This window comes from Bos indicus, chromosome 11, assembly GCF_029378745.1.
Source record: "Bos indicus isolate NIAB-ARS_2022 breed Sahiwal x Tharparkar chromosome 11, NIAB-ARS_B.indTharparkar_mat_pri_1.0, whole genome shotgun sequence".
In the NCBI taxonomy this organism is placed as follows: domain Eukaryota; kingdom Metazoa; phylum Chordata; class Mammalia; order Artiodactyla; family Bovidae; genus Bos; species Bos indicus.
Genome location: NC_091770.1, coordinates 67,348,895 through 67,362,033, shown reverse-complemented (window position 1 = coordinate 67,362,033; position 13,139 = coordinate 67,348,895). Strand labels below are relative to the sequence as shown.

The following is a 13,139-nucleotide window of genomic DNA, read 5'->3' as shown; positions in this document are numbered from 1 at the left end:
AGCCACTGTGCTTCTATCAGTTCAGTTCAGTTGCTCAGTTGTACCGACTCTTTGAGACCCCATGAACCGCAGCATGCCAGGCCTCCCTGTCCATCACCAACTCCCGGAGTCCACCCAAACCCATGTCCATCGAGTCGGTGATGCCATCCAACCATCTCATTCTCTGTCGTCCCCTTCTCCTCCTGCCCTCAATCTTTCCCAGCATCAGGGTGTTTTCAAATGAGTCAGTTCTTCGCATCAGGTGGGCAAAGTATTGGAGTTTCAGCTTCAACATCAGTCCTACCAATGAATATTCAGGACTGATCTCCTTTAGGATGGACTGGTTGGATCTCCCTGCTGTCCAAGGGACTCTCAAGAGTCTTCTCCAACATCACGGTTCAAAAGCATCAATTCTTTGGCACTCAGCTTTCTTTATAGTTCAACTCTCACATCCATACATGACTACTGGAAAAACCATAGCCTTGACTAGATGGACCCTTGTTGGCAAAGTAATGTTTCTGCTTTTTAATATGCTGTCTAGGTTGGTGATAACTTTCCTTCCAAGGAGTAAACGTCTTTTAATTTCATGGCTGCAGTCACCATCTGCAGTGATTTTGGAGCCCAGAAAAATAAAGTCAGCCACTGTTTCCACTGTTTAACCATTTATTTGCCATGAAGTGATGGGACCAGATGCCATGATCTTAGTTTTCTGAATGCTGAGCTTTAAGGCAACTTTTTCACTCTCCTTTTTCACCTTCATCAAGAGGTGTCAGGAAGCATTTAACAGGAGGCTTCCTGTGTGCTGTTTTGGATCTGTCAGGAATTCTCTGTTCCTTATTAATTCCTGAATATTCAGGAATTAAGAGGAGAGGCAAGTCTCTCCCGGGGGCTGAGGAATCCAGGCATTTCCTTTGTTAGTTTTTCTATACAGTGATAAGTACCTGATTCCTTTTTATGAACCATTTGGTAAAAGTGATTATTTACAACCCTCTCTCTTTCATATGGATGACCTCATGTTTCCTTGATAACATGTAAGTTTTGATTTTATCTCTGCTGAAAAGCTATCTTGTAAGACAGTATAAATACCTACACAATGTTGAATAAAACACCTTTGCTCAATCAGAGCTTTGGTCCCTGTGTCTTGCTTTCTCTCTCTCTCTCCCTCTATTTCTTTTTCAGGCTGATCCCCTGGAGCACAGAGGCTCTCTGAGTTCACTTTCCTGCCCAGGCTTCTAAGACCCTCTCAAGAAGGCGCTCTGCACCTTCACCCTATCGAGAGGGCGCCTGAGGCCTCCGTGAACAGAGCAAGCCCCATGTCAGGGGCTTTATGGCTTTCTGCGTAAACCAAGGAATATCAGCCTCTTTCTCCCTCCTTCACTTTCTTATCGGTCGACTCCAGACCACCAGGTTCTGGTCCATTAAAGGACCTCAACAAAGAGGCTCTTTAGTTCTTTTTCACTTTCTGCCATAAGGTGGTGTCATCTGCATATCTGAGGTTATTGATATTTCTCCCGGCAATCTTGATTCCAGCTTCTATAAACGTCTATAATTAATACAATGCTTTACTCTTCTCTTTCAAATCATGCACTGAACTCCAGGAAGTTAGAATTAAGTCCTATTCTAACTGACATCTCCAGTGCCCAGCCCAGGGATGGGTTTCTAGGTGGGAGCACAGTAGATGAAATTTGATGAAAGAATGTTTGAGGGAAGGTAGCCAAGATGAAGATTGAAGAAGGAGGAGGAGGTCATGCAAGGTACATGAAGAGGGAGAAAAGAGAAAGCAAGAAACAGAGTGCACACACTTTGAGTCTATTTATGTTGCAGGAGGCTCGTCTGCTTTCGAAGGACTGGGCTGAGGACGCTCTGTCCCTGGAGATAACCTGCCCAGATCATTCTTGCCTCTGCAACAGTAGGAAGGCATGGGGCCCACGCGACTGGCCCAGCTCCCTTGCTGGAAACAGCTGTGCAGACGGCAGCCCTGGGGAGCTCAGGGAGAGGATTTCACAACCTCCGCGCTGCCCTTCAGAGGAGTATCATATGTTGTTTACATACATCTCCATCTACATGTGTGTTTCCGGGGTCTCTTCTGATTGCAATGAGGCTCAGTCTTGCAAAACAAGTTCAGAGTGTGCCTCATATTTTGTTTTTGCAGATAGCGATGGAGCGATGGAATGTACCAGCCTCCCCATGCCAGATCAGAGAGAAACTGAGGAGCTGAAAACAAAGACATCCAACCCCAGTGGCTCCTCCCAGAGCATGTGCAGGGGTTGGGACTTTAAAGCTGGGGTAAAAATGCCTGGGGAGGGTTTAGACAGGTTGATATTTTAATTCCATCTGGGAAAGACCCAGGAGGCAGAGTTATATTTTCTCTTTTCCTTTCTCTTCACCCAAGCAGTAACAATATTGGAGCAGGAAGAATCTATGCTTATTGTCTGGTGATTGTAATCATCCATTTTCCTTATGCCTATGAAACGCAGGATAGAGTTTTTGAAAGGATATTGAGAGTTGCCTTCAAATTGTTCCATGAAGGAAACAGAAGATGCTGCCCAGGACAAGAAATAGAGACTTGGGTCAAATCACTGATTGTCAATCCTAGTTGCTCCTTAAAATGACCTGGGGAGCTTTTAAAACTCCTGTATCCAGACTTCATCCCAGAAAAATTAAATAGAATCTGGCACCAGGGCCTTAAAACTCCCCAGATGATCACAACATGCAACCAGATTGAAAATCACTGGATTCTGTGAACCCTGATCTCTGAAACTCCCTTACATTTCTGTGCTTGAAACTAGCAATCTAGGAACAAAACCATCTGCAGCTGGCAAGATTTCTCTGCAACTGGTTGGTATTTAATATTTAGACTTCTGCTAGAGCAGTTATTCCCCAATTAGGCTAATAGGTGTTCTGCAGAGAAACATAGGAAAGTAGTCACTGGTGGTCAAATAAACACAGAGATGCTGACTTCAAGTCCCCAGCAGTCAGGGTTAGAGGGATCTTGATGGGCATCTAATTCCATTTATCTCACTGGTTCCAAAGTGTGGTCCCCAGACCAGTAGCATCAGTATCACCTGGAAGCTTGTTAGAAATGCTAATTTCCAGGCCTCACCCTAGACCTGCTGAGTCAGAAACTCTGACAGTGGGATCCAGCAACCTGTGTTTTAACAAAACTTCTAGGTGATTCTGTGCTCAAGTTTGAGAACTAGTGATCTGCTGCAGGAACTGTTTACTATGTCCTGGCCCAGTGGTTTGACTGGTTTTACCCCTGTTTAGTAACACGGAGCAACCCCAGTGAGGCCTGTGGAAGCCCATTTGTTGTTGAAACTCATCTTTCAGTTTTTTAAGATGAAATACGTGTTATTGTAATTTCTACCTGTGGCTTAACTTCATGTCTTCTCTGAAATCATATTCTGTGCTTTAGAGGCTTTAGTGTTCCAGGGCTTCTGGTTGATATAACATATAGCTGATATACCTGAGGGCACTTCTCCAAATTTACATAAAATACCCAGGAAGATAAAGAAAAGGTACCAACTCACACCACCACCAAAACTAAAAGTGACAGAATAGAACAGAAAATTTTTGTGAAAATTTACATCCTCTTGGAGTAGAGAAGACTGTTCTAAGTTTGACACCAAAGGCAGAAATTAGAAACATTCATAGATTTAACTATAAAATTATAGGTAATTTCACATGCACTCACACACACACAGACACAGACACAAAATTAGACTTTAAGTTTCATGAAGTAAGCATCTTATACTTAATGTATACCACTGGATCTTCAAAACATTTGACTAATAAATGAATGAATATGAGTTAAGCAAATGGCCATATAAAAATCAAAGCTAAAATATTCAATAGAAAAGTAGGATAGAGGCATATATAGGCAATAGACAAAAGGGAAAATAGTTATTTGAAAGAAGTTTCACTTCAATAACAGAAAACACAAATTAAATTAACACCTGTCAAATAGATAAGGTTAATAATGTTAATGGGAGATGGGATTTTCACAGATGGTAGGCGGTCATGTTAATTCACACAGTGTTTCAGGCAATAATGAATAATGAGCCCAACCTGGCAATTCATGTCAAAACTTTAAAATTTTGCATGCTGTTTGATTGATCGACGAGACAACTGCATGCTTAATCCTAAGGAAACATTCATGAATGTGCACAATGATCTAGCAACAAGTATACTGATTACAGATAGCTTCATTTGTAAGAATAAACACTTGAAATAAACATTCTAAAAAGAGAAGGCAGGCTGAAATATAATGTCACAGTTTGCACTTAAAATCACATCATATAATGATAGGAAGTGGCATGAAAATATTATTCCTTGAATACAGGTAAGTGATTAAAAATATTAATGAAAGTGAAAGTGTTAGTCTCTCACTTGTGTCCAACTCTTTGCGACTTGACCCCATGACAGGGCTGACAGGCTCCTCTGTCCATGGAATTCTCTAGGCAAGAATACTGGAGTGGGTGGATATTCCCTTCTCCAGGGCATCTTCCCAACCCAGGGATCAAACCCAGTTCTCCCCCACTGCAGGCAGATTTTTTACCATCTGATCCATGAGGCCCAGAGAGAAAATATTAATAGTTTATAAAAAGAATGCTTAGAATGATGACCAAGTTAAAAAGCTCTCAGCTCCCTTTAAGTCTTCTGCCTCAGACTGAACATTCCCAATTCCTTCTGCCATTTGTCCTTGAATGGTAAGAAAATTTTCTGAAGTCAGAGAGGCTCCCATATAGGAAGAATTGGGGACTATCCTGGCAAATGCTCATGGGACACAGATTCTAATTGCCAGACTTTCCTGCTAAGTCTCTGTAAATGTTCTCTACTTTGGTAAAACCCCCTTTAAAGCCTGGGTCTGGACAGCAACGTTTTGTGTTTACAGGGGTACCATGGGGACAATGAACAATATTACCAAGGTAACAGTTCAGTAGGTAGAGATGATGGGAAAGACATCCCAGGCAGAGAAATTAAGACTGTGCAAAGGCACAGAGACACAAACGATTCTGGCATGTTCAGGGAATAGGGAGCAATTCTAGGTGGCTGGAGCCTCTATGGAGTGATAGGGGAACCAGAGGGAAAAGTAGATGAAATGACAAGGAAAGCCTTTCTAAATCAAGCTAAGGGTTTCGGGCTTCTTCCTAGCCTTTGAAAGACTGAAGCTTTGGAATGGCATGCTGAGATCCATGTTTTCAAAAGAGCAAAGCGGTGGCTATACACTGGAAGCCAGGGGATGGTATAAGCAGAGGATACTATATAGTTGGGGCTTCCCAGGTGGCGCTAGTGGTAAAGAACCTGCCTGACAATGCAGGAGATGTAAGAGAAACAGGTTCGATCCCTGGGTTGGGAAGGCGCCCTGGAGGAGGGCATGGTAACCCACTCCAGTATTTTTGCCTGCAGAATCTCATGGACAGAGGAACCTGATGGGCTACAGTCCACAGAATTGCAAAGAGTTCGACACGACTGAAGCAACTTGGCACGCAAGCACCATGTGCTTAGTGAGCTTATTAAATTTTAGGATCCGATGTGTTGCTGGTTTGCTACTTAAGTGGCTTCTTTGGTACTTTACCTTTTATGTTGGCTCAGGCTCTCTTGGTGGGCTCCAAAACACAATAGGACTGTGGGCCCACCCCAGGCAGAAAGAGGAAGATGGGTGGTGGCAGTCAGAAAGCATTCATGTCCCCTGCTGTCATCCCATTCATGTTTTCCCTGACCCAGGGAAAACATGGACAGCTCCCACGAAGTGGGCACCAATCCCAGGGAAGGATGTGACTCTGGGCTCAGGCCTCTCTCAGCCCTCTGCTCTGTGGTGGGGGCTGGAGGCATTCTGCTTTTCCAGCAGCCTCCGAGGCTCTACTGGTGAGCCCATGTCTGCCTCTGTAGAGCAGGGGTGGGTTCATTTGGGGAAGGATAGAGCAGATAGGAACTGAGAAGAACTGCCAGGTTTTTGTGTGATCAACATGTGTTTGAAACAATTCAGAATGTAACTGAGAATGTAATTAGGTGATGTTTGTTTTTGTTTTTGTTTTAAAGGAAAAACTCAGAACCTGTGACTCTTGTTCATGAGCACATGCCTGGATGTAGTCATTTTGAGTTTATGGAAAATGTGGTCAGCCCCATAAATCAGTGCTGAGGAATTCTTACAGAGTCATCCACTGTGCAAAGAAGGCAGGTCTGTAGTGAGTCTGTCGAAGTTATGAAAACAGAACAGAATAAGCACATAATGATAAGCGACAGCATAGTCTTCTCTTCCAGAATTCTTTCCTGAGTTGCGATAAGGTAGCTTTGAATTTCCCTTCCTACATAATCTATGATCTTTCTTGTGTATCTCCATGTATACAACTAGAAGTCTGTGGCCATCATCATGATTACAAAGACACGGTTCTCTGCATCTACTCTCATGTGTCTTAAAGATTTTAGCAGGATTCCTGTAAAGAATGTCCATTTCGAAGTAGGCTCGGCAATTGTACTTTGCAACACCTCTAAGAACATGGTCACAAATGTATCCTAATTCTCAGACCTCCCGTCCTTCCCATCTATTATTTTGTGTGACTGGAGAATGAAATTTCAGGGTGGGATTGTATTTCTCAAAAGCACACAGAAGGTCTTCAAATGTGAAAGACACAAGCTTTCATTCAGAATTTGTAAATAAGAGATTCAATCTAGGTGTGATTCATTAGAAGGAACTCCATCCATTTTCATCTCATTTTTGTTAGATTTATCCAATCAGCCATTTGCCCTCAAACAGTTTTAGTTCTTGTATCTTATCTACCATAATATTTCTCTTATCCTTCCTCTTTCCTACACTCGATTCTCTGGTTGACCCAGTTTATAAATCTGTTTCTGGCAAACTGGTCAGTGAAGAATGGAATGTTAACAAATCTGAGTGGAGATGTTTTTCAAGTGCTCTGAGAAAAATGGTCTTGTTCATGGACTAGTACGTTCTATCACAAAAATAGTACTGCTGAGCCCGAGGAGTTTACCTATCCTATTGTTTTCTTCTTATTCTGTTAGATGCGTTTCATGCAGGCTAAAAAATTTCTTAATTTTCCACAGAAACCATATGTATAACTTACAAGGCCAGATACCACGCTGAGTACAAAGCTGATGGCCAAGGCTCATTTCTGTTAGCTGTTTATACTTTAAAATCTGCTCTAGCAGATTGTTCTTGTTGTGTTCTTGTTGACTTCCAGACAAAAAACAAATTCTAGAGATCAAGAAGGTCAAGTTGGCCCAGCATTTATATGCCCTGGGTGGTTTTTTTTTTTTACATCATACTTGCCTGCTGTCCCTGCCACAACGTGGAGCAGGAACAGCTAGCTGGCAGCAGTCTGCTCAGGCTGTGAAACTTTGGACCAAATCCTCTCAACCACAAGCCACCTGTTGTCACCAGGTGCAAAGGGAGGGCAACCTGCCTGACTGACCCTGCTCTCATGTTTTATCAGTTGTACCGTGTTGCAGAGTGGGCAGTGCAAAGATGCAGGTATATCTGACATAGTCAATAGCAATATAGTTTGAATTTCTGCACCAACCTTTCACAGACAGAAAAGCACAAGGTAAATAATCATAATAATGTTTGACTGAGCATTACTATTTAATGTGTTCAAATGTTAAGCCAAATGCTTTACAAACATTACTGTCTCCAGCCAGCCACACTGAAGTAATTATTATCAACCACTTTACAATATGAAGAAATGGAATGCAGAGAGGTCAAGGGACTTGCTTAGAGTTTTCCAGGCAGGAAGGAAGCAAAATTCAGACCCAACTCTACCTGATTCAAAAGGAGCCCCAAATTAGACACCTTGATTTTGCTTTTGGGTTAGTGTGTCTGATTCCCAGAGCAGCAGATGAAAGATGCAGGTTGCGGGTGGTTGAGGGAGAATTTGGTCCCAGGCTTTGCTTTGAAGATTTTATAAAAGAGAGACTAGCTCTTCCCAGAAGAGCTAGCAATGGCATGATTACGACAGAACTGAGGTTGTTTCCAGCGTTGTTATTATTCAGCTTGTCCTGTCCTCTGTTTCCTCATTTACAAAATGAGGACTAAGGCCGCTGTGGCCTCCTCCCTTTCTATCTCCTTCCAGTTGGAGACACTCAGAGCTTAGTCCTAACAGTTTCAGGGCAAATCCTCACTGTGGAAGACCCTCCTGTGATCCTGGACCAGACAAACCCAACACCTGCTGGACGATGGGGGAGTTTTCCCATGGTCCCTATTCCCTGGCTCCACCTTGTGGCCCTGGCGTCCTGCTTGTCACCACTGGCCAGTGTGGCCAAGGAGCAGCAGCCCTCTCTCCGGAAGCTGCCTGAGCATCCTTGCTTTATTCACTCACTGTACATGGAAACCCAGCAGCTCAAGTCCTAGGAAGCTAATCTAACCTGTTTCGGTCAAAATCCTTTTCAGAAAAGCAAGTCGAAACTCAAGGTCTTGTAGAACCCAAAATTTGAAAACTAGTATCTGATTTGTCACAACATGAAATGATAGCTGGATTCATTATCTGGAGTTATTCCAGCTCAACAGTCAGAGGCAGAGAGAGAAAAAGAAAAAGAACGCGTGTATGCGACACTGTTAATGAATCCTACCGTGTCTCCTGGCTGTGGACGCATCACGGACACACGATCGTAGCCTTTCCTTAGTAGGACCCACAAGGCATCAAGTTTTCCCTGAAATAAAACAAATGCACCAAGATTACATCTGAAACCAGACTGAGGGCCCGCACTGACATGAACTTTCCATGCTTCTTCAGTCATATGAACCACACTTCACCAGCAATGCAGTTGTCACAGGATGTGACTCTCTAGTTCAAAATGTGGATTTCAGCAATAGAGGAGAAGAGACACATCCCAGAGAACCCTGATGCTCACGCAGGAGACACCTGCAACTGTAGCACAGCCTCAGGTGTGCAGACACACAGGAGTCATCCAGCCTGTTGCCCTCATTGCATTTCTGGGCATCTTCTCACACTGCAGGCTTTTCAACTTGCACTCAAGTTTTTTCTTCCCACTTAGTGTCCCGAGTTTGCAAATGAAACAATGAGGACAAATTCAGGAAAATGACTGAACAGAAGCGTGGATGGGGCTAGACCAATGAAAGGGTCCTGGGGCACAGATCCACGGCTGTCCCCACAAGAGGCTCCAGAATCCTGGACTTGAGGGACAAATGACTAAGGATCATGGATCACCACAAATCACAGCCCCCTTTGGAGTTGTAGGTGATTGGCTGAATCTGAGAAGACTGAATCTGTGAGGGCTAAAGTTTTCATAGTGTGTGACAAAGGGAGTCTAATGTTCTAGTTCCTTAGACATGCTGAGTGGAGCTGGCTTCTGCCACTGCAAACACTAAAAACACAGGGAAAAAAGGTCCCTGGCTGGTGACGCCACCAACAGGCAGAAGTCACCTTTACTTTGTCTGATTTCCCTTCACCACCAGGAAATCTGCTCGCCTCCACCTCTAAATATGACATTTTAGCCTCTGGAACTGGTGACTACGTTCCCTTTCATGGCAAAAAAAGGACTTTGCACATTTGATTACTGTTGAGTCCTGCTCCAAAGCCACAGGTGCAAGCCCTGTACCAAGGCCACAGAAGTGGAGCACAGAGCCAGGTCAACAAGCTAATTGACCCTTTGTTGCCAAAAGCCCCTGATCATCACTAACAGGCCTCCTGACTCCAAATTAGGCAAAGAATGCCCACTCTAGTAAACACTCTATAGTGCCCCAACCAATCACCTAACACCAACCTTCCAGCAGGAATTTTCTTTGTCTTGAGGCTGTAAAAATTGGCTCTTACCCCACAAAGACTGTCAACTCTTCTTGGTCTGTCAGGTCAGCCCACTGTGTCTGCAGTGCCTCTTTTATCTCTGCTCTTTGTTCTTAATAAACTCACTCCCTTCTGAAATGCTGTGTGTCTGGAAATTCTTTTTCAATCTGCGCTCGAATTGCCCCAACAACTACGTTAAGGATCTTAGATTGGGGACATGATCCTGGATCATCTGGATGGACCCAATCTAACCACGTGGATTTGTTTATTATTTATGTATTTCACAGGGGTCCTTAACAGAGGGAGGCAGGAGGGTCAGACTCAGAGAAAGAGATGGAGAAACAGAAGCAGAGTCAGAGTGATCCCATGTAAGAAGGACTCAACCCATGGTTGCTGGCTTTGGGGAGGAAAGAAAAGAAAGAAAGTGAAGTTGCTCAGTCGTGCCCGACTCTCTGTGACCCCATGGATAAGTAACCTGCACCAAGCTCCTCCGTCCATGGGATTTTCAAGGCAAGAGTACTGGAGTGGGTTGCCATTTCCTTCTCCAGGGAATCTTCCCAACCCAGGAATCGAACCCAGGTATCTCACACTGTAGACAGACATTTTACCGTCTGAACCACCAGGAAAGGGGGCCACAAGCCAATGAGCGGTCAGCTTCTGGAGTCTGGAAAAGATGAGGAGATGGATTCTCTCCTAGAGCCTCCAGAAGGAGTGCAGCCCTGGCCTTGCTGTCATCTTAGCCCAGTGAGACCCATTTTGGGCTTCTGACCCCCAGAACTATAAGACAATAACTTTGTGCAGTCTTAAGCCACTTAGTTAGAGGTAATTTGTTAGAGCAACAGTAGGAAACTAATACAGCCCTTATCACTCCCTGACAAGGACTCTGTTTATTTGCTTAGTATTTGTCTCTGTCGTCTGGAATGCCAGCTCTGTGAAAGCAGAGGTGCCTCTGGTTTTTTTAAGTGCTGTATACCCAGCCCTTAGCCCAGCTTCTGGTGCTCAGAAAATATGTGTTAGATGAATGAATGCATCCAGTGCTGCTATGTGCAGGCCGAGGTGCTTTTCTGAGTGTCTGCTCGTTTCATTCTCCCAGCAGTCCCAGAGGGTTATGGGGAAGGAATCAGAGAGGTCAACTAACTTGGCCAGAGGCACACAACTTGCAAACTGGAGAGGTGTGACTGGATGCCCCCACCATGTCTAATTCTAAATATTAAAAAAATTTTTTATGGCATTTATTAATTTTTAAATTGAAGCATAGTTGATTTACAATGTTATGTTAATTTCTACTATAGAGCAATGTGGCTCAGTTATACACGTATCTACATTCTTGTGGCTCAGCTGGTAAAGAATCCACCTGCAACGCAGGAGACCTGGGTTCAATCCCTGGGTTGTGAAGATCCCCCGGAGAAGGGAAAGGCTACGCACTCCATTGTTCTGACCTGGAGAATTCCATGGACCATTCCATGTGGTCACAAAGAGTCGGACACGACTGAGCAACTTTCACTTTCACTTCACCTTCTTTTTAAATATTCTTTTCCATTATGGTCTATCACAGGATTTTGAATATAGTTTCCTGTGCAAAGCTCATATCCTTTCTATGATACCAACTGCAGCTTCTTCCTTGTGCAGATCTTCTGGTCGGAGCACTTTCACTTAGATCCTCTGGAACAGGGTTTCTAAACTGGGGGTTGCAACTCTTCAACCCCTCATGAAATAATTTTGTGTGTTAGGATCTGAATTAATAGGAAAGAAAATATTTGAGTTAATGGCACATGGTGAGGATAAGTATGATTTGTGAAAAATGTGTATCAGTTAAACATGCATGGGTGTGAGTATTAGTGTATGAAGTGAATGCACACATAAGGATTTACTGGGCCAACATGTATTCCTGTTGGGGTTTTTCGAGCATGTTTGAAAACACTGATCTGTAAGTGGTCTTTGAAGGATAATGCTAAAGGCTAGAAGAGTCTAGAAACTTCAAGTTCCTTGCCACAAAGCGTTCATAGTAGCAGCATCAATTTAAGAATGCCACTTGAAGAGTTGGTGTTCTGAAGTTATTTTCTGGTGGGTTTTATTCAGATACGAAAAATGTGCTCTGCAACCTTTATCAATGGTCGCTTGAGTTCTTGTGGGTTCAACTCTGTCTTGCTAAGCATAATGTTTCTCATCTCTCTTGGCCAAGTATTTACAAAAACCTCTAAAAATATTCTGGACTGACTTCAGAATGCTGGGAAGGACTGCTGCTGTGTTCAGCATGGTTTTCTGCATTAAACCGTTTCAATCATTGGTTAAATGTTTTCCTTTAAAGTTCTTTGGGATAAGTATTTATGTGTCAGGATATAACCAGGTGGACTTCCTGGACAAACGCCTCTTTTCTTTTCCATTTTTTAGGGGGGACTCCTGGTAACTGACTTGGTAAATCATCCCCCTCTCAGTATTCTGTGCCCTGATCACTCAACTCCTTGACAAATGAGGTGCAATAAGATGGGGCTAAAAGAAAAAGTGGCTGTTGAGGAAGTGTTATAATTAACTCAGCAGAAATACAAAGTTCCAGGCAGGGAAAGGGGGCAAAAACCACCTAGATGTGCAACACCAGGAGAATGGGTGGCAACAGATCATAGAGCAATATTTAAGCACAAAATGACTGGCTTTAGACTGTATTTTGGGGCTGCCCCTCACCAGCTCTGCTGTGGCCTTGAACAAACTGTTTCATGTCCTTAAGTCTTACCTTTCTCATCTTTAGAAAAAAGAGAGATAATAATATTGTCTGCTCTATGGATTTCTTAAAAGGCTTACAATTAGATATTGAAGTAAGAAGCGTGCATGGTAAGTCGCTTCAGTCATGTCTGACTCTTGGTGACCCCATGGACTGTAGCCCACCGGGCTCCTCTGTCCCTGGGATTCTCTGGGCAAGAATACTGGAGTCGGTCCCCGAGCCCTCCTCCAGGGGATCTTCCTGATCCAGGGATTGAACCCATGCCTCTTATGTCTCCTGCATTGGCAGGCAGGTTCTTTACCATTAGAGCCACCTGGGAAGCCCTTGAAGTAAGATACTTGTCTCACAGAAAGCATTCATTCAATGTTATCAATGTATTAATCCTTAGGTAGTCATTAAAATAATAATTTGGAATGCCCTGTAGAAAGATGGAAATGAATGTAAGATGACAAGTAAGAATCCAACAATTTGCACTTTACAAGCATGGAGCGCCCGCCCTCCACTCTGTCCTGCAACCACATTTCCGCCTTTCCCCCTGGCTTCTATGACGGTGTCTGGGGACCCCCAACACTCCACCACAGCTGCTTCGCTAAGGCTTGGCTAAACCTTGGCTCTGCCTGCTCCTTCTTAACTCTCATATCCTTTTCAGCTTCTTCTTCCCCTCCCCTCTGCCTACACTTGAT

At 43.7% G+C, this 13,139-nt stretch overlaps 1 protein-coding gene across 1 annotated transcript in view; it reads right to left on the bottom strand.

Moving 5' to 3' along the window:
• The window catches only part of ANTXR1 (ANTXR cell adhesion molecule 1), a 258,189-nt gene that overhangs the window by 52,824 nt on the left and 192,226 nt on the right, over positions 1-13,139 (bottom strand). Inside the window, exon 17 of the mRNA XM_019970429.2 lies at positions 8,566-8,646. Within this exon, the coding sequence (XP_019825988.1) occupies positions 8,566-8,646 (81 nt within the window). The remainder of the gene's footprint in view (positions 1-8,565; positions 8,647-13,139) is intronic.